Here is a 27,737-nt window from a genome sequence, read left to right as displayed (position 1 = left end):
AGGCATGCATAGAATTACAATTGTACCATTCTGTTTATTTTCATACATATGTGTCACCTGCATTTTCAGTGCTTGTTCTGAATGCATTATTCACAAAAGTTGCCCTCAACAACTGCAAAGCTTGCAGAGGCTTACCCTGCCTAGCAACAAAGTGAATTGCAGCCCATAAGAGACCTTACTTTGATAATGAGAGGGAGCAGGTGAATGAAATACTTTGTTACTAGGCTGTAGGAAAGAAACATCCATAAATTGTATTGAATTTACAGTCCTAAGCTGTCTATTTTCATGTTTGATTTATTATTTGATCTTTGCTAATAATCGTGTACAGTGGACTTCCATTATAATGAAGCCCTAGGGACTAGCAGTTTTCTTTCGTTATGAAACTGGACAAACAAACAATGAAAATACATAGAGCAAATAATATTGTAATCTGAATTTTTACTTTGTTATAACCGGAATTTCATTATAACCCTGTTCGTTATAATGGGAGTGCACTGTAGCTCCAAAACGCAATTTGGCAAATTGATGACATTGAGCCTGGTAATGCAGTGCAGTGCACTAATCAACAAGGTTATCATGGTCATAGTGTACCGGTACTGTAATGTAGCTTTTCTCATGTGACCTACATGTACACTAAGAAGTGGTAGTGCAGTGCATATTGGAATATTTTCACTGCATTACCCTATTTAACACACATATGGTGAATGTGATTGTCACATAGAATGATTATGGCCTGTTTGTGTCTCTGTGTGTGTGTGTGTGTGTGTAGGTGGGGGGCGGGGGGCTTTGGTGGTATCTACCATGTTTTAAAGGAGAACTCTGGCCAATTTTCAGACTTTTACATTTGAGCAATCTAAATTGATTTAGATTATACTGGGTACAAAGGTTCAGAATCGGTGATTGGGATAAAGAATAAGATTGTTTTCAAAATTTATTACAATTCACAATGAACGAGGATAATGACTTAGCAATTAGCAGCTTCACAGAATGCAAGAATGGGGGCTCGAGGAAGCAGAACAAAAGAAGAAACCAGGATGCATATTAGAATTCTATACAGGTGACCTTCCTATTCCAAAGCAAGCAGTATTGTAATGGATTGCATTGCTACATTTCTGAATATGTGAGCCTCCTACTCATGCATTCTTATGGTAAAGCTGCTACCTTGTTCAGTGTACAGTAATTTGTGTTTATGGCTTTCAGAATATTGGTTTCTTTGCTCAAAGACCACAATTGATTCCACAAATGTAAACATGCAGCTGTCAGTTTGTGTATTACATGATACAAAATTATGAAAATCGCCTGGACTTCCCTTTTAACCCATTGAGGACAGGCTGAGTCTGCTATGACATGCATTTCCCATCTACAGACACTTGCCTGAGTATACTCGGAACTCATCCTCAATGGGTTATAATGGCAAGTCATTGTGTGGTTTGCAGAGAGCTCTTGAACAACGCAAAGCACTCTTCAATCTGCAATAAATCTAATGAATTATGTTTGAGTGCAATTGAAGCATTGATATCAGAGGTAAATGCATTGTAGAAGCGTGTTTGTACCAGCAATAATTTCTTTTTTTAAAATAAATCAAGCAAGCTTGGTGTGTGGATAGCACACAGTGTAAAGCACCAGTAATTGTATGAAGCATTCTCTGATTACCAGCGGCTTATACTGCCTTGGGTACAGCTCTGTATTTCAGTGCAATGGCACTAGGGTGTTAGAAGTCTGAAATTAGGTGTGGGATACTGTGATTGTTATCCTATGAATTTTGTCTCTCCCTTCTTTTCCTGTTTCCAACAGTCTTTTGATTTTGAAGTCTACAACCATCTCACTCCGCCTACTGTATCAGCGCCCTCTACCGCTGCTGAAGAATCAAATTCACTGTGACTTTAATCGGAGAAAACAGCAGCAGTCTGCGTAACGGGCATCTCCAGAGCCACCTGCCAGTAAATCCATGTACCACGAGGTGTTCCGCCATGGCAGAAGACAAAGAAAGACTGTTCTCCAAGTTCTACGAAGATGAAGAAGAGGGTGAAGGCAACGAGCCCAGTATGAAATCGCTGCTAGAAAACGTCGACAAGCGGCCGAGTCAAGATTTTGCCCCGCAGACCGTCGATCCCGCACTACCGGGGCAGGTCGGTTCCGTTAACGCGCCACAAGCCAACGGCGCGGGGGATGGTTTGCCGAACGGAGGAGGGGGTCAGATGCCGGGGGACCAGCAGGAGGAGGAGGAGCAGAAGCCTCGTAAGATTACGTTACGACAGAAGCTAACATTCGCAGGGATCGCCATCACGTACATGTCTACGCTCATGTCATTCTCGGTACTAGCCCCGTTTTTCCCCAACGAGGTGAGTGACCTTTCCTTGGAGAATCTGGCATAAATCTAAGTTTAGTATTAAAGCCAGTTTGTAATATGGCTCGTGAGCACATTTTGTTAAGATAACCTTGCTTTTTTTATCAGTTGGTGAAGCACTTTATTCATATCACAATTTAATGGCATACTGTATAACGGTGGACATTTTGAAATTATATCAAATTAACAAGAATGGTCTATCAAACTTTTCTTGCGATCAAACTCTTTGTATATATTTTAAACTACAGTTGTAGAAATAAGATTATCATGGGCCAGAATGAATTGTCACCTCAGCATTAAAGAAATTGTCTTTGTACTCCATCGTTTAATTATTGCAGGGATTCATGCTAACCCATTTTTCCTTACTGGTCCAACCTGCCTGTTGGACCAATCACCCAGTTTTTCCCTGTGTTACTCCTCCATTCCTAAAAAATTTACTGCTGCGACAGTGATTTTTACTGGTCCTAGACCGTTGAACCGTTGCCAGTGTGCGGCGTTTACACTGTTTTTGTTTTCCCCCCTCCTTCCAAACTTCTTTTCCAGGCCAAGAAGAAGGATGTCAATTCTACCGAGACTGGCCTGGTGTTTGGTTTCTTCGCCCTCATCAATTTCATCTCTGCTCCGATTTTAGGCAAATATGTAAGTTCTCTGTCATCAGTACCCCATTATAGTGCCTTGTATTTTATCAAACATATCCACTGGCATGTATTACGTTTTCATTTTGTCTGCTAATATTAACCAGTTGAGGACGAGCTGATTTTGCAAAAACACGTATTTCCCATAGACACTTGTCTGAATATACTCGGGACTCCTCCTCAATGGGTTAAAGCACTTGAATATGCATTTACGATTATGAAATACAATTCTGACAGTTGCTATCTTACAAGCCAATTTGTAATTACCTCATGTGCATATTATACAAATGACCTTTCCTTTTTTCAGTTGGTTAGGCATTTAATACTTTTTAAACACCTAATATAACCACTTGTGGAATTCATGTTTAGAATACGATGTACAAAAAGAACACATGGGGAATCACCAATTTCTCTGTTTCTTATTGAATGCTTTAAAGTAACAAACTCTTTCTATTATCATCACCAAGCATTAGGCTTTGTTCCTGGCAGGTGGATGTGCTGGCAAGCAGCATGTCTATTAAGGATGACATAAATGACCATTACATCACTGATGCTAAAGTACTCAAACCCAACATGCTTGTTAGTACAAATGACCTTTTTTCTGCTCATGCACAAAGTGGAACTATAAACTGGCTTAAAAATGAGGATGATCTTTAATTGGACATCTGTTGCAGCGTTTTACTTATCACCGTAGCTGTGTTAAAGAGATGGTATGGTATTGGTAGAGATGAGGATTGGGCTTCTAACTTTTTGCAAGATATCAAGAGACCACTTATAAAATAGTACCGAGCATACCATTTTAGGGGGAATTCAAAGTTCATTTGATGAAAATCGATTTTGGAATGGCTGAGACATCCAAAAGACAAAGTAAAACAAAGCGGTTGGAATAAAAGGTGGGTCCAACCTTTTACTAGGATCGCTCTGTTTTTGATGTCTCGACCATTTCCAAACCAATTTTCATGAAATAAATGTTAGATTCCTCTTTTAGAATTACTTGCTCTTTCATATTTCGTGACAGGTTTGTTATTATCTCACTGAAAAATGTTAGCAACCTGAAGTTCGGTCTCAACCATAACCATACGATCCCTTTGAACTACCATCAGTGATAAAAGTTATTTTGTTGTTATGTTTGTTTGTTTTTCTGAAGAAGATAAAATTACCAAATCACAAGCCAATTGAAGAGCATACATGTACATGTACCTTGTCACTGCCATTCACTGTATGTTGGTGGAGCAAGGTTTAATTCATTATTATGTATGTGGAGACCAAGGTACACAGAATGTTTTTTATTTTTATGACTCTTTATGTCCTCAGACATTGCTTGTAACTTGCTCATCTTTTTTCCCCTTTTTTAACAGTATTCAATTAATCCACTCCAAACTTGACCTAATTGTAACAATAGCAAACCCACTCAGGCATATACTGTGTGTACAGCCCAGGGAGCAGGTAGTACACTGTACATTCGCATAGTTTGCCTACAGGTACAATTGTACAGTGTAGTACAACCTGGTACTGAGCAAACACAGTGTGTGTATACAGAACCAATCCTGAAAATTCTGTGTATGGTTGTATGAATACATTGATTACCAAGTACACATTTCTCTTCATCCAGTAGAGTGAATGAGCAAATAATAATAATAAAAGTGTGGTGATAGTTTAAGTTCTCTGTTTAGTCTAAATGCAGATGTACTTGTACACGAATATTGATGCAAGTTCTGTTGAAAGGTCCTATTTAACTTTGGGAGCAGTGATTTAAAAAATGTTCAAGATATCACTTTTGATGCATATATGTAGGTCAGTTGTACCACAAAACATCCTACCATATAAAAAAATTTGCAATAAAACCTAAAATATATAAAGGAGCTGTCATGATTTTTCTCATTAAGCCATAACTGTAGACGATTTAGTCTGGAAACATTTTTATTATAACTATAGTTCACATTTTGTATATTAAACAATACTTAACATCAATTATACTGGTCAAATTTTTACATTGGTTGTTTCTATCTCTAACTCACATTTTAGAACTATTTTGAACACTAATGCTGGGTTTTTGTTTCATCTGTAAATGGTAAATTATGCCTTTAATAGACTTGCCAGGTACATTGTAGATTGGTTGAGTTCTTTTTCTGCAGGGTATGCCGGTACCTGTGCAAACTGATTAAAAGCCCTGCATTTAGATGCTGTTGCAAGCTTTTAAGTTTTAAATTATTAATGGGTCAAAGGTCAATTACAAGCTACAATTTATTACAAGTACATGTTTGGCCACTGTATACACTATATATTTAGCGAGTCTATAATTATTTTGTTTTTACAAATTAAAACTTCCCATCAACGTCATGAGTGGCTAAATTTGTCATCATGGAGCACAGTGTTATGTATTTTACGCAAACATCATGAGTGTGACGAGCAATATCTCTTTTGGCTGGTTCCAGGGCCCACTTAAAGGGCTGTGGAAACTTTTGTTTTTATTGATGCTCTCTGGTGCTGTCCTAATTCTTGTTATTTTTCTTCAGACTACCGATAGATCCTCAAAAAAAAAGAAAAAAAAAAAGAAAAGAAATCTCTCAAACCAAGACTCAGTTGATGATATTTCCCGACAATCACTGCTCAATTATATTCTTATGATTAACAAAAGACTTTGGAATGCATCTTGCACTATTCAGCTGGGCATGACTGGCATGTTTCCATATTACTATTATGATTGATGAAAGACATTGTATGGAAATATGCAAGCAGAAAAATTATTATAGAATAGATTCAGATATTCTGATGGCAACATAAGTGATAATGAGGGTATAAACACAAGTCAACATGCATTTGCATTGCATTTAAGTGAAAAAATTCTGATATTTTGGATATCATATTCCTCTCCCCTTACTATCTATCTCCATGTCGATATATCTATCTGTCTCTCTATCTACGTGGTGGATATATCACCCTGTGTTTCTTTGATCTCTCTCTCTCTCTCTCTCTCTTTATATCTTTCTTTCTATCTCTCTCTTTCTTGTCCATTGATGTGTTTCTATATATCTCTTCTCTATTTATCTCTTTGTTTATCTATCTCTTTGTATCTATTTGATGTATCTCTCACCCTGTCTTCCTTTTTATATATCTCTCCATCTCTCCCTTCCTCTCTCTCTCTGTGTCTGTTTCTATGTCCCCTGTCTGTGTTTCTATATATCTCTTCTCTATTCATCTCTCTATCTATCTCTTTGTATCTGTTTGATGTATCTCTCACCCTGTCTTCCTTTTTATATATCTCTCCATCTCTCCCTTCCTCTCTTTCTGTGTCTGTTTCTATGTATCTATGTCCCTGTCTCTCTTTTAATATATCTCTCCATCTCTCCCTCCTTCTCTTTCTGTGTCTGTTTCTATGTATCTATATCCCTGTCTTTCTTTTAATATATCTCTCCATCTCTCCCTCATTCTCTTTCTGTGTCTGTTTCTATATATCCCCCCCCTCTCTCTCTTTATATGTTTCTCTCTCCTTCTATCTCTGTCTCTCTATGGAATATCTCTTCTCTGTTTGGATCTGTCTATTTATCTTTTTATCTCTTTTGTTCTCCTATTTTCCAGTTGCCTGTTTTGGGAGCAAAGTTCATGTTCCTGAGTGGGTCCTTTCTCAGTGCAGGATGTAATGTACTCTTTGGGTAAGTCTTGTAGTGAAAAAAAGGCATCTATGAGGTACTGTGTGTGTGTGTGTGTGTGTGTGGGTGGGTGGGTGAATTTTAGCTGCCAATTAACGGTGCAGTTTACTTTAATTATCTACAATACAGATATTGACTAGAAGTACCAGATACTGTTGCGGTTAATTTTGAAATCCTTGCATAGAATATTGGTGGGTCTAAGGTTCAAGGTAAAGTGGGACGGGGGGGGGGGGGGGGGGGGGGGGGGTGGGTGGTGAGGATGTACTGTAATCCTGTTGGAATCCTTGACATTTGTAAGTACGGCATTCAAGGTTACAATGTAGATTCTTAATGCATGCACAGACAAACACACAAGCACACATACACATACACACACACATGAAGGCATGTACACAATACGCACACAGTTGGGTGTTTACATTAGGCACAATGTATTTTATTCAGAACCTGTGTGAACAAAAACCACAATACTGTCCTTGTTAAAATGTGGATGAAAACACAAAAAGGCAAGATAGACAAAACCACTTCTGGTGACCGCAAGAAGGCCAATTGTAAATTTCACTCCCAACCACTTCACAAGTCTGTACACTACATACTTGGTACATGATGTTGATAAACTAGAAAACTTTCTGCTGCATCAGTTTTGAAAAAAGAAAATGCCCATAACGAGGACTTCCACAATGTAAAAAAAAAAATGGATTACAATATGTGTTGGTCATATGAAGTAATTTTGGTAAAAGGAATTGATCTCAATTAATCGTGCATTTATGCATGATGGTTTAACCCAAAGCAAAACATTATGTAACTTTCACACTTGCGGTCAATTTGGTATGCATGACATACTCTGACAGTAATTGCAAGTATACTTATGTACTATGGATAACAGCGGTACTAAACTGTGTCATGCACAAATACAATGCATGGGATCTTGTTCTTTCGTTTTTAAGGGGGGGGGGGGGGACTGGTGGTGATTGCTGTTTTCTTCGACAATGTACCTACCTGTACGTATGTCTGTATGTCAGTATTGTGTGTCCATCACTCTGTGTATGAAAGACTTTCAGACATCATTATCTGTCAACCCCTTTCATCAAAACTGACATGTCTTTTCTATTCAAGCAAGAGTGACAGTCATAAATACTTTCAATCTTAATTACAGCCTCTTTGCTTTCCACGAATACAGCTGTACAGTTGTACATGTATTCTTTTCTAAAGTGCCAAAATGCTATAAATAACAATGGCAATCTATTTGTACTTTATCACATGATGTACATACACTTACAGGCACACATATATACATGACATACACACAGACACACACATTGTCAGTATATACATCTATATACATTCATACATACACACATACATACATACATACATCAGATTATTTCATACATACATTTTATAGATGTTTACATACATGCATATGATACATACATTTAATGCATACAATATTCATGTAACCTGAGACTGCGTTCTCATGGTCGTTTCATGTTAATAGTTTATACATCTACGTGTGTAGTCTTGTGATCACTTCCCCAGATTTTTGGACGAGCTCCACGGCAAGACGATATTCCTCACGTACTGCTTCATCATACGAGCCGTGGAAGCGTTGGGTTCGGCCGCTACGATAACGGCGGGCATGGCCATCTGTGCTAGCGCATTTCCTGATAACGTGGCTCAGATGAGTGTAAGTCCTCTACAGTCGACTCCCGATAAACTGTATAAGCTGTTTAATTTTCACGAATTTCACAAGTCACAGTTGAATCGCAAATTTAACAACACATGAAAATGTCTCCATGTGCTAGGGTAAGATAGTGCGTTTCATTAGCGTCGGCATCAGTTTGCTAAAGCAACATCTCACAAAAATTGTCTATGACCTCATTCACGAAAATATCTGCACGCGAAAATAACAGCGTATACAGTAACAGAGTCCTCAGTTTTCTTTCATTACACCGTATCATGACACTGTATGTAAAACTTTCATTATAACCAAACAAATAAGCAGTAAAACACATAAGCAGAAAATGTTGTGGCCTGAATTTTTCCTTCATTGTAACCAGAATTTCATTATACAGTGGACTCCTGTTATAACGAAGTCCTCGGGACTAACCGTTTTCTTTGCACTGTACTGTAATTGCTGTGAATTTGCAAACCCTACATTTTCTTGTCTCACAGTCGCTCTACTTCTTCTTCATGCTGAACTGGATGTGTACCCCATCTAGTTTGCGGGCTTTTTTATTTTCCCGAATTTCTTGAGTAGATTGCTAATCTACGATTTTCACAACACACGAAAATAGTAACTCTGATCCCGGCATGATTGTGATGTGTATGTGTACATTCCTCTTTTCATTAGTATACTCCATGGTTGTGAATGTTGGCTCAGTAAGTAGAGCGGCTGCCTCACAATCGGGAGGTCGTGGGTTCGAACCCCGGCCGCGTCATACCAAAAGACGTTAAAAGATGGGAGTTGCTGCTACCTTGTTTGCCGTTCAACAGTTGAAAAGGTTCGAGCAACGTCGATCTGGCGCTGCTCAGTGGCTGCCGGGCCCATGATCAATTGGGCAAAATGAATTTCCATTCTTGGACAATAAAATTTGGAGTTTATATCCAAAGCAATTATTAATCACTCATAGAATTGTCGGGAAGTCCCGATTCATGAAAACTTTGCTAAATGGCTTATATAGTAGTAGTTTCTCCTACTCATGCTCTTCTTTTTCTTCATCTGTTCTTGTTTTCTCTTTTCTCAGTTGGCATTATTCCTTATGTATCTTATCTCCATTCTACTTCTTGAAAGATTCTGTTTACCATTGAGAGCAGTGATTTAAGATATCTGTTCGAGTTATCACATTTGATGCGTATGTGTAGGTCAGTTGTATCACAAAACATCATACCATATTTTATAAAGATTTCCCAAGAAAGCGTGAAATATAAGGAGATATCATTATTTTTCTGTATAAACCACAATTGTAGACAGTTAATTCCAGAAACAATTCTATTAAAACTGCTTTTCACATTTTGCATATTCAACGCTACTTTAATAACATTGATTTTATACACTGTTTAACATTTTTACATTGGTTGTTTCTATCCCTAACTGATATTTTAGAACCATTTGGAGGCACTAAAACTGGGTTTTTGTTTCATCTTGCAAATGGTAAATAATGCCTTTGAATGAGAAATCATCAGATTGTGTCTTTCTTTCTCTTCCAGGGAATGCTGGAAATGTTTAGTGGGCTCGGTTTTGCCGTTGGACCGCCGCTTGGCAGTTTGTTCTATGGGGTAAGAAATTAAAGGGATGGTATAGTATTGGTGGAGATGAGGATTTGGCTCTTAACTATTTGTGAGATGCCAGGAATATAACATAATGCAGAGTGTGCCATTCTAAGAGGAATTCAAAGTTTATTAGATGAAAATCAGTCTAAGAATGGCTGAGATATCCAAAACGAAGTAAAACAAAACGATCCTAGTAAAAGTTGGGTCCCACCTTTTATTGGAATTGCTTTGTTTTCGATATCTCAGCCATTTCAAAACCAATTTTCATCAAATAAATGTTGAATCCCTCTTGGAATTACATGCTCTTTCATATTTCAAAAGGCGGTTTCTCATTATCTCGCCAAAAAATGTTAGAAACCTGGAATTAGTTCTCAACCAAAGCTATACTATCTTTACTATCTTTTTAATCATGGAAAACAGGTGTATAGCAATGAGAGAATTACCACAAGGTAAAAACCCTGAAGATTGGTCACTCTCTCAAAGATCAAGATATAGTATGTTACACGTGATTTGTTTATTTCTGATGAAGGTGATCATCATGATGTTTATTATCATTACAAACAAATAGTTATTAGCACAATGAAATATAACGTCGCTTGGTCGACAAGACCTTGTATCTACAAAATGTCAAACATTCAGGAGAGCAAAAAAACAAAAACAAAAACAAACAAACAACAAAACATAGCAGCCAAAGCACTGAAATCTTTCCTTTGACATGCCATGGTGGCCTCATTTTGGGGGTAAGACAGCTAGGATTTGAACAGGACATCACTTAACTGATTATCTGACCATTAATCCAAAAAAGTCACTTTCATCAGAATTACAGATACGAGGTCTTGTCGCCCCAGCGACGATAAAGATTTTTGGAAATATTCCATCTGTTCCCTCTATTGTAGCTTGTGGTAGAAGTTCACATGATTTGGTATTCAGTGTTTCCATGCCAAGGAACAAATTAGAAAAAAGAGAGCTCTGATATGCCGTAAAATCAGAAACGTGTGGTGTGAAACTATTGCAAAATGGAGCCGACGGCTTTTTCTCGCAGCATGAAACTTTTGCAAATTGGCACTGGCATTCAATGCACTGTGTAGACAAAAACTTTCATGTACATTTTTTACTTTTGCGAAATCTTGGCTCCTTGCGAAATTCCATGAAAGTTTCACGCATGCAAAAATGTGTGGTTTTTACAGCATATTGATTGCATCACACAAAATATTCAGCATGAATTCAGCTGACATTCAAACGCTGAAGATTGGCAGCAGATATTTGGCAAGGCATTGTGTACTCGATCTCAAATGCATCCGTCAAATAGCCGCATTAGACGTTATTCAAATGATTGTTCCTCTTTCTGTTTATTTTCTTTTCATACTGGTGTGCAGATCGGAGGCTACAAGTTGCCGTTCATTGTCCTGGGAAGTTTTGCCATCTTCATGTCTATCGTCAATGTCTTCATCATGCCTAATCCCGGTAAGCCGATCATCGATATCTATCTACTGGATCAGTGCCGTATATAAAGAGAGTCTGGCCAACTCAGTTTTTGGCTTATGAGTTTTGAAGCCTGTGATTGGTCAAAACGGATCCCGTGATCTTCGTGGAGCCATGTCGTTGCCAAAGTGCGCTCATACGCAGTGCCCATTGTTAACTACCCCTTATTTGGCTTGGTCATTTTGTTATGTCTGAGCGTACACGCTAACCCTGTAACACGTAATACGCGCGGTAACGACTCTCTTTATATACGGCACTGTACTGGATATAGCAACAGCGCCCTCATCATGTAGCCAGGGACAGTGTCTAAAAGTACTTCCAAGAAGCAAGGCTGTTCCAGTCACTTGCGTGTTAACTTGCATGCGTATGGATGTGTGTCATTTGTGCGCTGTGGTAACCAATTAGGTTCGCTCATTTCCAAAACCTGCAAACAGTATGTCCACATGTGCAAAGAATGGGAGTAATTTTCATGACTTCCGGTGGCTTCAACATAGTGCATGCGGCAATGCACACCATGTTTTATCCAGTGGGTGCAGTATACTGTAAAACATGATATATTCGCGGCATGAATTTTTTGCGAATTGGAACCGACAGCCTTTTTTGTGGCAAGTGCCACTGGCGTTCAATGCATATATAGTGTAAACAAGAACTTTCGCGTGCATTTTAATTTCGCAAATCTTGGCGCTCTCGAAATTCGCGAAATTAAAATGCACGCGAAAATTCCTCGTTTTGCAGTATTGATGAAGCCGATGCACTAGACACACACACACACACCAAACTTTGTAACTCCTTATGTGCCATGATGTGTAACCCCCTACAATGTATGTGCCACATTAGTCTTTGATTGCTACGCGTTAATTCTTTAGGGAAACATTCTGGGGGTTCTTTTAAGCCATGTAACTTTCTTATAGTTCAAGCATTATGTCAGAAATCCAAGTCAGCAAAGTTGCAGAGATATCCATTGTAACATCTATGACAAATCTATGGCTATCATGCCTTCAATGTGCCATAGCACAACAAAAGTGTTTTATGGGTCGATCTGTGCGCAGTTGTGCATTTGAAGAAGATGTTATACGAATTTGGCGAACCGTGGACTGAGGACATGCCAATGTGGCTCACAATGAGTTAACCTGTAATGTATACAGGTGCTAAGCTTGACTTGCTGAGCTTTTTTGTCAGCAGTCAGTTAATTCCATTCAAATGTGACCTAGTCGTAGATTAGGAAACCTGCCGAAGTGTAGCAATGTGCCTCAGTCCAGCAGAAAGGCCATGGTGACACAATAGGGTTAAGGGGATTAGGCTAAATCTCTATTCATCGACACATTGTTTCCAGACGTCTGTGCCAGTTGGATAGGTAAAGAAAATGCTGTAACATGCCTGCCAGTCTGCTATTAAAAGAACATTAAGGGTGAAATGGTCACAATTTGGAGAAGATTTTGTACATTTTACTTTTTAAACCATTGTGGACGGTTTGATTTTTCTACAATCCGCATTTCCCATAGACACCTTCCCGAGTATACTCGGGACTCATCCTCAATGGGTAAAGTTACTATGGCTTCTTTGCTGCTACAAAATAAACTGCTGCAACTTTTGCCACTTGCTACTATAACCATTATATTTTCAGCTACCACTTCTGCTACTGCTATTGATACTGTAATGCCACTACACTATGATATTGTTAAAGTGAACATATTTGCGCAAGTGATTCACATGTTTTTAAATTTACAGATGATCATGACAATGAACGAGCACTTTAGACAACTGGCAGCTACATGTACCATGGGCTTGGGAAGCGTTATATTAGGAAAACTTTGAAAGAAATCTTCCATATGAGAAAACATGTTTGACATTTTGCTATGACAGATTTTTGTCAGTTGTCTCTCTTTGTACAAATGCATTTAATAGTAAGATCGCAACAGTACTGCTTATCTATGATTTTAACAAACATGTTGGAAAAAAGGAACCAGCGGGAATCGAACCTTTCGTCTACTGCTTTCCGGGCAGCCACATTACCACTATGCCATCCCTGGTTGCTGACACTCATGTTTGACATTGTTAGCTGCCCTTTTCTCCTTTTTGATTGATTTAATTTATTTTTTTTTGTAATCAATAATCTTCATTGTTGTTGTTATGTTAGTTCCAAGATCGAGTGATGAGAAAACTGGCTCCCTGCTGAGCGTTGCTAGGATACCAGCCGTCTGGATCATCTTGATCGTCTGCATGTGGGGGAGCGCATCACTAGGGTTCAGTGACCCCACCCTATCGGTCCATCTCACAAGTGTAAGTATCATATGGCTGTGTTTACCTTTCATCTAGTCATGCTCTTCCCATTAAACCCAGTGAGGACAAGCTGATTTTGCTGTAACACGCATTTCTCATAGACACCTGCTCGAGTATATTCGGGACTCATCCTCAACGGGTTAAGCAGACATCCTCAGCTTAGACCAGCTCAGTTTCAACAAATCCTCCCTTGGATGACAAGACCTCATTTGGCCTATATCAAAAAACCTTCTTACTCATTCTTGGAAAAACAAAACAAAAATTGTTTGAAAAATACTGATTTGGGTTTCCCCAACATGACAATCATGAGTTGATGTTATTGAAAACAGTGTGTCTATATTATTTGACCTCAACATTGGTGTTATTTTTGACAAATATTGAGAAAGTGAAAATTTTATCTTTGCTCTCCTGAAAATTCATCGAAGTTATTGAAGTACAAGGTTTTGTCACCCCAGGGGATGAGAGTGAGTTGATAGGGTGGCCGAGTCCAAAATGCATTGGCGTTAGTTTGTGTCCTTGCGACTCAGCTAAGTGATGATGTGTATTATCCTGTACTCCTTGCTAGTGAGAGACAAAGACGTTGTGTTTGAGAGAGTCAAAACTCTTTGAGGGTAAACGATCCACCCTTGTTATGTTATAAAAACAACGGGATAAAAACCTGGTAATGTGTCCCCTCCCCCCCCCCCCCCCCACACACACACACACACTCATATGCACACACAGCAGAGGATGAGTGAGTAATAGAAACAAACTTCCTCACCACAAGAGTAAACAGACAGTGTCAAATAATTTTCATTTAATTGTGTCGGTTAGAAGAGGGGATGTCGCCATATTACGCCTAATGATATCAGACACTATTTTGCACCAAGAAAACTGCAGAATTTTAAAGTGATTTGAGTAAATAATGAAGGATTTCTTATTTGCCTACTTCCACAATAAATCAAACATCAGATATCGTGACTAGAACCTGTCTGGTCAAAGTCTAAAAATATCTTGAAATAATAATAATAATAATAAAAAAAAAAACTTTTGGTTTCTCTGATTTTCATATATTGATGTGTTTTAAAACTACATGATCTTTTGCATGTTGGACTGCACTTGAACTTCAAATCTTGTTGCCGGCATTCTGTTGCCGGTATCAGGAAATAAATTGGGACGAAGTGGATATCTGTGGTACCTTGTCAAGTTATCTGTATAAAGTTGGATATCATATTCTAAAAGTAAGAATGTTAGGCCAATTTAGTAACAGGAAATAAGACAAGATTTTAGAGTCCAAATTCATTGTAAGCATGTGGAACACCAAAACTAGAGAACTATATGAGAATGCTTGCCATTTGAAGTACTAAGTATAAAAACAGGGCCGGCGCAGTGTTTTCAAAAGTGTGGGGGCCCACTTCTGGGTTTCATGAGCTAACAAGCAAAAAAAAAAAAAAAGGCTCATCTCTTCTCCCCGCCCACTTCCGGGTTTCTTCAGCGGACAAGCAAAAAAAAAAAAAAAAAAAAGTCTTCAGAGAAAAAACATAACCTTATCGCCGCCATACTTCAAGATCTCTATCTATTTCTATTTTAGTGCCACTTACGTACTTCCGGGTAAAAAAAAAATGTGGGGGCCCAAAGTGATGACACCGTATGTATTCCTTTGTATGGTGCACAAAAAGTGTGGGGGCCCGAGCCCCCACAGCCCCCACGGCTGTGCCGGCCATGAAACAGTTTTAAAACCAAGTATAAGTTTCATTTTTTTTCTTTTTATGTTTAACTCAACCTCCTGTTAAACACCCTTTATATACACACACATCCATACAAACGCTCACGCGAAAACACACATTGAGTAAGTTTGTGCTGTAGTTATTTTTATGTCATACATAATGGGTGTATCTACCGGTCAAGCCTCATAGGCTTTTACTGATACACCCTATTTCATTTTTCTTTGGTTATAAATGCTCTGTTTGTTCTATTGTATTTGCTTGCTGAAATATTTTTTTAACACTTTTATACCTGTACATATTATATCTAAGTATGTGACCGGCGACAACGGTTTCAGTCAAAAGTCGGGAATTTTGAAAATTCATTTTTTCACTGAATCACATTGCCCATTTCCTAAGCTTTGCATTGGTATAAAACACTTGTATTCTTCGGCACCATAAGTGGGCATAGAAAGAGAAATAAAATGCACTTTTTAAGTTGTTAGCCTGAAAAAATTGCGAGAAAACAGGCTTTGAAGATTCACCTCTTTCTCAAAGACAATGTCCGAGTGGCGATGCGAGGGGAGAATCCCCCATCCGTACGATGGTGCCAATCGATGTTAAGCTCCGCCTCTAGCAACCACATCGCCTTCTGATTGGCTCACTGAGAGAGTCAAATTTCCCGGGCACCTTCCTCGGAGCTCAGCGTATGGAGCCGAAAAACAATGCGTTTTGCTCGGGTTTGTTTATCAGTACGTCTTTCAAGATGGCGAATACGATAATTGCACGCATGGTGTACATGTACATGTGTATGGTGCACGTACGCAATGGCATCCACACGCCATGACCGTGTGCATGTAACAGGAGTGGTGGCGAATCCAAATTTACAAATCGCGTTTTCATTGTGGTTGATTTGTCTTTATCATTGGCGACCCTTTTGAAGGCAGAAAATTGCTAGTGCTGGCAAGGGTCATGCTTCCTGTTTGTTTTGCTTTTACAAGACATGCATATATTGCTTTGTTCGGTGGTGCTGATTAAATTCAAACAAACAAACAAACGAACACGACTCGTTAGTTTTGGTGCAATCTTGACGTGTGGTGTTTGAATATAATTGGTCACATGTGACCGCTCCTTTCCTCTCATCTACCTTCCCTTGAGTCATTCTGCTGTCATAATTTTTACTACATGTACAAGTAGACAAATTTGAGAATATTTAGTTTTCTTTTCACACGATTATGTCATGCTACATGATTTTTGTTTCACTTCCATTGTCGAACATTGCGATAGAATAGTTTGGATAGAAAGCCAAACGAAGAGCACGCACTACAGAGCGAGCGTATACCACTATAGCAAGAACAATGGAGCATGTAATCGTGCACGGGTAGACAAAGCATTCCCCAAACGCTGCAACTGGTGTCTCCGAAAGCCAAATTATGTAAATGTATGCGACGCACCAGCCAATCGCATGCGAGACCCTGCGCCGTAGCAACACTAGGGATATTGGCGCGGCGTTCGAAAGAAGCTCGAAACTGACGAGTGCGATCCAACATAGGGTGTTTAAAATTCCATTTTCGATAGGAAAAACTTAGTCTTATGCTTTGAAATTTAGTGTAGGTGTAGAAAACATATCAAAGATTCGATTTCTGCAAAAAACCTAAATTGACTAAAATAATGGTCAAAATCTTTGTACCCCGCCTAGGAGGGAATCTGCTCTTGCGACTTTTGCCTGAAACCGTTGTCGCGGGTCACATATTAATGCTTGTTGTTGTACAATTTTTGTTGAAAGAAAGAAATAGAATGAATGAATGAATGAATGAATGGATGGATGCTATGTATGAATGAATGGATGCTACAGGTGTGTGTGAATGAATGAATAAATGAATGAATGGATGCTATGAATGAATGAATGAATGAATGAATGAATAAATGAATGAATGAATGAATGAATGAATGGATGGATGGATGGATAAATGAATGAGTGAATGAATGAATGAATGAATGTATGTATGTATGTATGTATGTATGAATGAATGACTGAATGAATGAATGAATGAATGAATGAATGGATGCTCTGAATGAATGAATGAATGAATGAATGGATGCTCTGAATGAATGAATGAATGAATGAATGAATGAATGAATAAGTGAAGTCCTCTGTGTCATCATGTTTCATCCGATTTCATCTTCCTCTCCTCAGCCTCCTCTGAAAATCAAAGATAGCCTCGTTGGAGTACTCTTCCTACTCATTGGGGGAACGTATGGAGCAACGGCTCCCATCTGGGGCTACATAGCGGATAAGAAGGTAAATAGTATACATGTACAAATAATGACTGCTATGAGGGGCACAGTTAAAATTATGGGCCCACGGTGATGTGAAAACCGTAACTATACCCGAAGCGAAGCTGAGGGCATGGTTATGGTTTTCACATCACCGAGGGCCTACATAATTTTAACTGTACCCCGAATATCAAGCAGTCATTATTTGTTTTATATACCGAAAATATAGATTCCGAAATATAGATACCAAAAATATAGATTCTAGTTTCTTTTACAGCACTCGTAATCAATGCTGATCGACAGCGCGGCGGTCGTATCATTGGTGCGTACAGTGATCATCTATGTGTACAGTGTACGTTACGTGTACTACGGGGTTGCGATTGTCTACAAACCAGTCCACTAGTCTCTTTTACAGCACACTGATTGAATGCGTGGCGGTCGTATCATTGGTGCGTACATTATGAGCGATCTACGTGTACGGGGTCGCGACTGTCTCCAAACCTATTTACTAACTCTGCCCGGGCCCCGGTCACAGTAACTCAAAAATAGGGCACAGTTATTTTCATGACTTCCCTTTTAACCAATCAGATGAGAGGATTCTAGAAATTAGGTATATAATCTACACTATTGAAAGTAATATAATTTGTGACCTTGCATCACAAAACCAGCAAAAAGCTGTTTAAAAAAAAATTATTTTCGCAAAAGAGGAGGTCGCAGACATTTTCGCGAGATGTGTTTGCGATTTCGACTCCAAGGCTGTTATAAATACACTATTGCCTGTCAGTTTGAGATGATTTCGCTGAATTAGTGGTCCAACGGTAATTTGCGAAATTCGAGAAAATAAAAGCCTTTACAGTGTTATCTCTATGTGTGCCACATTTATGTGCCTGCCTCAATCATCAGCAGCTTGCCAACTTTGCATATTTTGCTCAATCAAACAATTGAGCACAAACCAGTAAATTAATTGTGATATGCCTTGTAATTCCATTCCTTGCGTTTACAGATTGCTGTACATGGTGACTGAGCAGCAGCCTTCAATAGAGATGTGTGACCAATTTTGCAGCCTGTTTTGGGTTGCTATGTTTTACATAATGTCCATTTGCAAAAAAAATATCTGTAATTTGTCATGAAATGTACACCACATTTTTTTTTACAACTTTCCTGTCCTACATTTTTAGGATACATGTTAAATGCTTAGAACTATAAAGAGTTATGTGGCTTTGAAATACACAGTGTTTTCCAGAAGGGCTCTTGCTTTCCACACAGGGGTTTTACACTGTTGTGCACAAAGAGTTTAAAGGACAAGTTCACCTTCATAGACATGTGGGTTGAGTGAATGCGGCTATATTGGTAGAACACATCAGCGAAAATTTGGAGAAAATCCCACAATCCGTTCAAAAGTTATGAATTTTTGAAGTTTCTGCTCAGTCATGGCTGGATGAAAATGCTACTATAGCTTGTGATGTCACGTGAGTACAACGATATAAAGAAAGAATAAAGGAAATTCAACATATTTCCATTTTTCTTGCTTAACAAAAGAACACTCGACTTCTCTCTTTCAGAAGGCAGGGGGAATAATATTACCCTTAACATACGTCAGTAACAAGTCAAAGGAATGTGCACTTTATTCAAAAAGTAAAGTTTTGTGAAATTCTCTTTTTATTTTTCGTATATCGTACGCATGTGACATCATACACTGTAGTAGTCTTCTCATCCAGCAGTGACTGGGCTGATACTTTAAAAATTCTTAACTTTTGAACAGATTGTCCGATTTTCCTCAAACTTTCACTGATTTGTTCTACTGATATTGCTGCATTCTCTCAATCCTTTTGTATATGAAGGTGGACTTGTCCTTTAATATACACTTCAAATAGAATACTGGTAATTGAACCAAAAGAAATCTAAAGGGTTTGATGTTGAACGCTAGTATTTCTTGTCATTTACCGCAGAAAACGACGCGGATCATGATGGCGTTAGGTTTCTACCTCTCTGGGTTGTCCTTCATGCTGATTGGTCCAAGTCCACTTTTAAATCTACCCAGGTAAGACCGATTGTCCATCCAATCATACTGTATACGCTATAATTAGCGAGTCTACGTTTTTGCGAATCGGGTCTTCCCGACGATTTCGTGAGTGGTTAAATTCGTGATCGTGGAGTGCTGCACTGAATTGAGAAATGTATACTTCTGCGTTACATTCATATCGGGATCAGAGTCATTATTTTCACGTGTCTTTAATTTTCGCGAATAGCACCTGACTGGCGAAATTTTGTGAAAATAAAAACCTCGCAAAATCCTGACTGCAAATCAAGATCAGCCAGTGTCTCACTTCACAGTATTACAAATTACCATTTTTGTCCCCGCCGAACGAGTTCGAGCAGGGGACTATGAAACGGGCTCCGTATGTGTGTGTGTCCGTGTGTCCGTCCGTCCGTCCGTCCGTCCGTGTGTCCGTGTGTGCGTCCGTGTGTGATCAAAATCTTCAATTTGCTACTTCTCTGTCATTTATGAGCCAATTTTGATTCTGTTTGCTTTATATGATAGCACTACATGGGAGCTTTGCAACTTCTACACAGAATTTCAGTCGTGACCTTTGACCTTGACCTTTGACCTATATTGTACATTTTGCTACAAAATGCTACTCCTTCGCCATTTCTAACCCGATTTCGATTCCATTTGCTTTATGTGATGGCGCTAGGTGAGGGCTTCAAAACTTCTACACAGAATTTTGACCTTTGACTTCTTTGACCTTTGACCTTGATTTTTGACCTGTATTGTACATTTTGCTACAAAATGCTACTCCTTCGCCATTTCTAACCCGATTTCGATTCCGTTTGCTTTATGTGATGGCACTAGGTGAGGGCTTCAAAACTTCTACACAGAATTTTGACCTTTGACTTCTTTGACCTTTGACCTTGATTTTTTGACCTATATTGTACATTTTGCTACAAAATGCTACTCCTTCGCCATTTCTAACCGGATTTCGATTCCGTTTGCTTTATGTGATGGCACGAGGTGAGGGCTTCAACACTTCTACACAGAATTTTGACCTTTGACTTCTTTGACCTTTGACCTTGATTTTTTGACCTGTATTGTACATTTTGCTACAAAATGCTACTCCTTCGCCATTTCTAACCGGATTTCGATTCCGTTTGCTTTATGTGATGGCACTAGGTGAGGGCTTCAAAACTTCTACACAGAATTTTGACCTTTGACTTCTTTGACCTTCGACCTTGATTTTTTACCTATATTGTACATTGGCTACAAAATGCTACTCCTTCGCCATTTCTAACCGGATTTCGATTCCGTTTGCTTTTTGTGATGGCACTAGGTGAGGGCTTCAAAACTTCTACACAGAATGTTGACCTTTGACTTCTTTGACCTTTGACCTTGATCTTTTGACCTATATAGTACACTTTGATACTAAATGCTACTTCCGGCGGGGACATATTTTACGCACCGCGTAATTTCTACTTTTCCTTGTTTTCTCTAGTAAGCTAAAGATGTTAAATAATGTTTGTAGCTATTCTATCCGCATTTCTTGAATTGCACCCTAGTGATGTAGACTACCCATTCAGGCCCTGTTGCATAAAAGATGATATCAGATTTAAGTCAGAAAATCCTAAGACATAAGTCTCAGAGTACTCAATGCTGACAGACTGATACATGTACCTGACTAATGTTTGATTTCAAGCATCTTTTTATGCAACAGGTCCATGCAATCCCAGGAAAAGCATCTCCTTCTTATTGACATCTGATTGCTTTCAGAGCAGAAGATATACATGTACAAATAAGCCAACCTGAATTGGGAATTATTTTGTTCAGTAATATGCATGTAAGACACAATTACCAGATACACGTATATCCTGATTTTGAAGTTTAAATGTTGGCAGCCCTGAGATGGCTACAGTATTTGACAAAACTATGGCATGTCACATTAAGATGTAGGCTGTAGAAGTTGATATGGGGTGGGACTGTTACAATCCATAATTATACCAGTATCATTTTATGATATCTGTACTTTTGTCTTTAAATGTTTGTATTCACAGCGTAATTTTGAAATACATGGAACTGTTACAATCCATGTATGAGAAATTAATGTCATAATCGTAATGTCATAATTTTCTTTCTTTCCTACAGTAAAGTATAGATTGTCATTATAGGTTTGATATGCAACTGTAGGCCACAGAATGTGATGTACATACATTTGTCTTAAAAATTTGTTATTGTAGTTTTTTTTTTTTTGTAATTGCAGCATAATTTGCAATACATGGGACTGTTACAATTTCTGTACCATCATATGCTTCAATGTCTTGGTCCTTTTTCTCTCTTTCCGACAGTAAACTTTGGATTGTCATCGTAGCGTTAAGTCTCATGGGACTCTCAATAGGTGTGGCCCTCATGCCAGCTTTCCTCGACCTGCTTATGTCGGCTAAGTAAGTTTACAGTATGTATGTCCCCCAAAAAATTACAATCAAATTTTCGCATTGACAACACCTAATATGATTAAACTGTCTAAATGCTACTTCAGGGTCTTAAAATATACCATCTTAGCTCTATTTTGCAGAAAACCCCATGCAATTTGGTTAAGCGGTTAAGCGGTGACAGAAAAATGTGGATTGTTGTAAAGCATGCCATGATTCTGACTCTTCCAAGTTTAGCACTTGCATGCTCTTGTATATGAACACAATAGACAGAACTTGGAGGAAAGAGATTCATGACATGCTGTACAAAATTCCTCATTTCTCTTTGACCACTGAAGCAAATCGAATGGGGTTTTCTGTAAGATGTGGGCAATTGCCACATAGGCAACCTTTTTTTTTTTGTTTAGTCTGCTACCTTGACACAAATCAAATACAGTTAAGTCGACATCTTCAATAATTGAGTTTTGGCTTTGTTACAAAGTAGAAGATTTGATATAAAAATATCAAATACAAAACAAAGTATAAATAAACACGTAACTTTTTGCTATACTGCTCTGGGTTCCGGGTTCGTCTCCCCCTTCAATAGTTGGTACTGCGCCAGCGTTGTGCCCGGTAGACCGCAGGTTGTCAGCGGGTGTGGCTCAGCAGGTGTGGCTCAGGTAGTGACGCTTGTCCCTCGGCTTGTACCAGTACTTGCCTCAGCTTGACAGTCCCGCTCGCCAACGTAAATTCAAGCGTCGTATCGATGTGTTTTATGTGCTAACCAAAGTGTTTCTCTGCCTACTATTCCCTAAAGTCCGTACTTATGCACAAACTGATAATATCAATTAACATATGGCTCAGACAGAAGTATGCATTAAAAATCCTCCTCACAGAGCAAACTATCTCTACTTACTAAATTAAGACTTCCCTAGCACCTAATCATATTCCTGAATATCATTAACCTAACTTCACAGCCGGATGAGCTGGCCTGAACCTAACACAATGATGTAATACGGCATAACTGAATCCAATTAACTAATTTTCTTATATTAATATCGTCTGGGGTATCCCAACCAACAGAGGCGTCATTGACCTAACAAACTTTTGTACAAAATCAATGGATATATATAGATATATATATATATATATATATACACATATAAACACTCGAGGCAAAAATATTCCTTTCCTGACAGCAATGAGTTATAGTTTCGTACCCTGAAATTGAATTTGGATTGATTCACTATTTTTAAAGTTATCATTGCTGATGGTCCTGTTGTAACATTTTTAGGGGACATACAGTGTACATTGTACGGTACAGTCCACAAAAAACAGCAGCAGTAACAGCAAAACAAGAGTAATCCCTTTTTTTTTTCTTGTCTAGTCCGACGGTCAAGCTTGTAAGAGTTGTGCAGTCCTGCTCATGTCCACTCAGTATTAAAGTTGTAACCACACAAACAAACTGTTCCTGCACCTTTGAATGTTTCTAAAACAGATATATGGTGCTATACAAATGATGTGGATCATCATCATCATCATCAACAACGCAAAACAAAGTATTGCTTTGTATTACTTTGCTGTCTTCTTTGATTAAATAAAAGAAGATAGCAATAAACGTAACAACCCTTTTTCCTGTCTAGTCTATCAGTCAATCTTGCAGAGTTGTGTAATCCAGCTCATATGTGAGCTAAGTAAGTTGGCAAACCACAAACAAATCAACCAAAATGATGAAAGAAATCCGCAACAAGAGTAAACCATTTTTTTTCCTTGTCTAGACCAACAGTTAGTCTATAAGTCTTGAGTGATCCTGCTCATATTTGCTACAAAAGTTTTCAAACCACGGACAAAACAAAATGAAATGATAAAAGTCAACAACGAGACCAATGCACAACAAAGGACAACACATTTTTTTTCCCTAAAGATGTACTGTAGACTCGTTAGGAGAATAGTATACAAATAATGACTGCTATGAGGGGCACAGTTAAAATTATGGGCCCAAGGTGATGTGAAAAAAAATTTTAACTGTGCCCCGAATATCAAGCTGTCATTATTTGTTTTATGTACCGAAAATATAGATTCCGAAATATAGAATGTGATACCGAAAATATAGATTCTAGTCTCTTTTACAGCATTTGTAATCAACAGTGATCAACAGCGCGGCGGTCGTATCATTGGTGCGTACATATGAGTGATCTATGTGTACGGGGTTGTGACTGTCTGCAAACCTATTTACAGGGCACAGTTGATTCTATGCCCCGGGCACGGTAAATCATGACGTCATTTTGATAAAAAATGGGGCACAGCTATTTTCATGACTCCACTTTTAACCAATCAGATGAGAGCAATCTACAGAGGTATATAATTCTTTATAGGGGAGTTATACCTGTCGCCAAAGCAACACAATATTTTCTAGGTTTTACATGTACTTGTCACGTCTGGCAGTCGGTTTTGTGGGCTCTGTGTAGACCGTCAGACCACAGCAAGTAAGGCACTTTGCCTTACTTGCTAAGCTTTTTTCATCGGCATCAGCATCCCATCGAGATTTGGCCTTATTAGTAAGCCCACTGAGGTGTAGCAATGTGCCTTAGTCCTACGGGAAGGCCATGGTAACACAATAGGGATTTAGTAGGGGATAAGTTAGTCTGTATTCATTGACATTATTATATAGTAGATTCAAGACATTTTCACCAGTTGGCAAAGAGAGCACTTTTGTCAGATAGTGAGCAAGGCTCAGTACTCGAGATTAATGAATTGTTGTTTAAAATGCATGTTCATATATTTGAAAAGCAGTCAGATCTACTCATTTCAGTCAATCATATAAGCCCAGCTGAACCATAGATAAAGATATATTCAGTGTTGTATCATTAAAGCTTTCATCATACTGTATTTGTCTCCTGTTTGTTGTTCAGGTGGTACGGCTTGCCCGACAATCTCGCTACACACGGAGTTATATCTGGCGTATTTAGCGGAGCGTTTTCTCTAGGGTAAGCCATGACCTGGGCCCCGTTTCTTGATAAAACTTGTTATCCATGACAAGTTACAATAGCTGTTATAAGCTACTGAAATCCTTGCATCAGATTGGTTGAGAGCAAATTTGTCATAGAAATGCGGCAGTTGTTACTGATATAAGTTTTGTGAAATGGGACCCTGGTGTTCAATTCATTTATGGAGAAGAAGTGATCAGTTTGAAATGTAGCAGCCATCTTGAATGCCATCATGGAAATTAAAGAGAGACTTCCTCAACTCGACGCTGCGCTCCTGTCGAAAGGACAGAAATAAAATGCGAGGATAGGTTTTGTAATGTCTTACATTTATTATTAGAAAAATAATGGTGCAAATCAAGGAAAGATCGGTATAACCAGACAGAAGAACCTGGGTTTAGCCCTTATAAGTCACTGATTTAATTTTGTTGTTGTTGTAATGTTACCACTTTTAGATTAAATTTAGCTCCAGTAAGGTGTTGGGATTATTGATCACTTTAGTCTGTTGTCTGTCTTGTGTAAACTTTTTACATTTTAAGCTTTTTTTTTAAACACCCTATGAAAGATTTTTCATCAAACTTGGCAAGTTTGTAGCATTCCTAAAGAGTTAAAGGAGCTCAATTTGTACAAATGGGCACCGTGCTATCCCTGGGGTGAAGGAGGTTCTTGAATCCCATGCCAGTTCAAATACGAGGTCATGTCACCCTGAGAACACTATGGGCCTGACATGATTGAATGTGTATGAAACCTTGTCACTCATTTGATGCAAATCTTCCCAGATGTTATATATTGTCTCCCCTCCTCCACCTGAAATGCAGAACTTTCATTGGACCAACAATAGCTGGTGCCCTGGTGGATAACTTTGGCTTCGACTGGTCGGCGACGTTATTTGCGGGTGGCAACTTTATAGCAATGATCTTGATTTGTTTATTTGGTGTTTGGGAGTATCAGTGTGGAAAAGGGTGAGTTGTACTTAAAGGGATGGTACAGTATTGGTGGAGATGAGAATTGGGCTTTTAACTTTTTGCGAGATACCAAGAAAACACTTATGAAATAGTACACAGCATACCATTTTAAGAGGAAATCAAAGTTCATTTGATGAAAATCGAGTTTGGCATGACTGAAACATCTATAAACAAAGTAAAATAAAGCGATCATAATAAAGTGTGGGTCCCACACTTATTAGAATCGCTCTGTTTTGGATATCTCAGCCATTTCAAAACCAATTTTCATCAAATAAACGTTGAATTCCTCATGGAATTACATGCTCTTTCATATTTCATAAGAGGTTTCTCATTATCTCACCAAAAGATGTTAGAAACCTGAAATTAGGTCTCAACCAAAACTGAACGATCCCTTTAAATTCCTAGATTAGTTCCTTTACAGATCCTTTACTCTTCCTTTCTCCTTCTCTCTCTCCTCTTTTTTTCTACCATCTCTCTCTCTCTATGAATATTTCATCTCTTTTATTTTCATCTCTCCCTCTGTCCAACATCATATCTTCATATTTCTCTGGTCTTTTTCTGCCACCTACTTCTCTTATCATATTATGCTGATAGAGATTTGCCCTCTACATTTCAAAACTTTAAAAGTTGAAATATTTGCACAATTAATTTTCATTAGTCAAGTTTGGTTAGCATTGTTTGTAATTATGTAACAATGTGATATTGAAGTACTTTGGCACATCAAAAATTCACATCTTTAAATGTATTGTACAAGTGGTATGTTCTTTTATAGATATATATTTTTTTATTTACAAAGGTTCAGTCTAGTGAAAATATGTCACTTTACGTGATATTTCTATTAAGTTTAAAGTCAAGATACTCATTTACGGATCTTCTAAATGTAGTTGTAGTATTTCAAAGAAAACAATAAGTTGGTGTCTGTGTAGTTTATGCCTGCTGTAATGATTAAAATGGGGGTTGATATTTAACGTGAAATTGATAAATGCAACAGTATGTTGTTTCAGTAAAGCTTGCAAGTTTGAAGTACAGGGGAACTTTGTTATAACAAGCTGCTTGCATACCCTATTTTGATTTTCTGCACATTTTTGCTTTTGTCAAAGAATACTCACAGTTTGGGTGGTAGAAGGCTTCACGGTGTACCACATGTTCTTTCTGGAGTATGTGAGTGGCCCTGAAAAGGGCCTACCCATTCCCATACACCAGGGGCCCGTTGCATAAAACTCCAACCGGATTTTTTTCCGGTTGAAATCACAAAATTCTGGTTGGAAGCTCCCAACCAGAGTTTTTATGCAACGGATTTTACGTTCTTAGGTTAGCAACCTTAAAAAATTCAGGTTGGGCAAATCCCAACCTGAATTTTTTAAGGTTGCTAAAAAAGTTTTATGCAACGGGACCCAGAAAGAATACGTGGTGCACCGTGACGCCTTCTACCACCCAACGTTCTACCACCATGGAAGCCTTCAAAGATTTCACTCACAGTTTGGTGACCATCGATATTTAGATTGACAGCATTGTTGTGTTGTGGAAAGAAGAAATACACTCATTTTAGTGCCAAAACCATGTCACAAATTTTTCTCTCGTCCTCTCTGTTTCTTTCAGGAGGCGGAAACCACCGCATTTGAGGGACAGTCCGTACCCAGAGATCGTGGGTAGAGAGTCACCGGCTATAACCGCATAGCTCAAAGGACAATTTCTGTGCAAGGCATGATGGGATAATTGCCCTGCAAAGTTCAAAAAGAAGGAAGAGAGAACCAGAACTGA

The 27,737-nt window shown here is 38.5% G+C and overlaps 1 protein-coding gene across 1 annotated transcript; it reads left to right on the top strand.

Annotated features, from left to right (window-relative positions):
- The first annotated feature begins 1,799 nt into the window (after nt 1-1,799).
- On the top strand, nt 1,800-27,737 carry LOC139712197 (MFS-type transporter SLC18B1-like). Its single transcript, XM_071624037.1, has 13 exons — nt 1,800-2,342; nt 2,891-2,986; nt 6,562-6,635; nt 8,172-8,319; nt 9,843-9,911; nt 11,282-11,369; nt 13,525-13,667; nt 17,547-17,651; nt 19,576-19,667; nt 21,965-22,060; nt 24,940-25,014; nt 25,830-25,973; nt 27,576-27,737. The coding sequence occupies exons 1-13, from the start codon at nt 1,971-1,973 to the stop codon at nt 27,652-27,654; spliced, it is 1,581 nt and encodes a 526-aa protein (XP_071480138.1). The 5' UTR covers nt 1,800-1,970; the 3' UTR covers nt 27,655-27,737.

Source organism: Diadema antillarum, unplaced genomic scaffold, assembly GCF_040938485.1.
Source record: "Diadema antillarum isolate AM-2024a unplaced genomic scaffold, OU_Dant_1.0 seq00001773_RagTag, whole genome shotgun sequence".
NCBI lineage: Eukaryota > Metazoa > Echinodermata > Echinoidea > Diadematoida > Diadematidae > Diadema > Diadema antillarum.
This window is presented reverse-complemented; position numbering and strand designations above follow the sequence as displayed.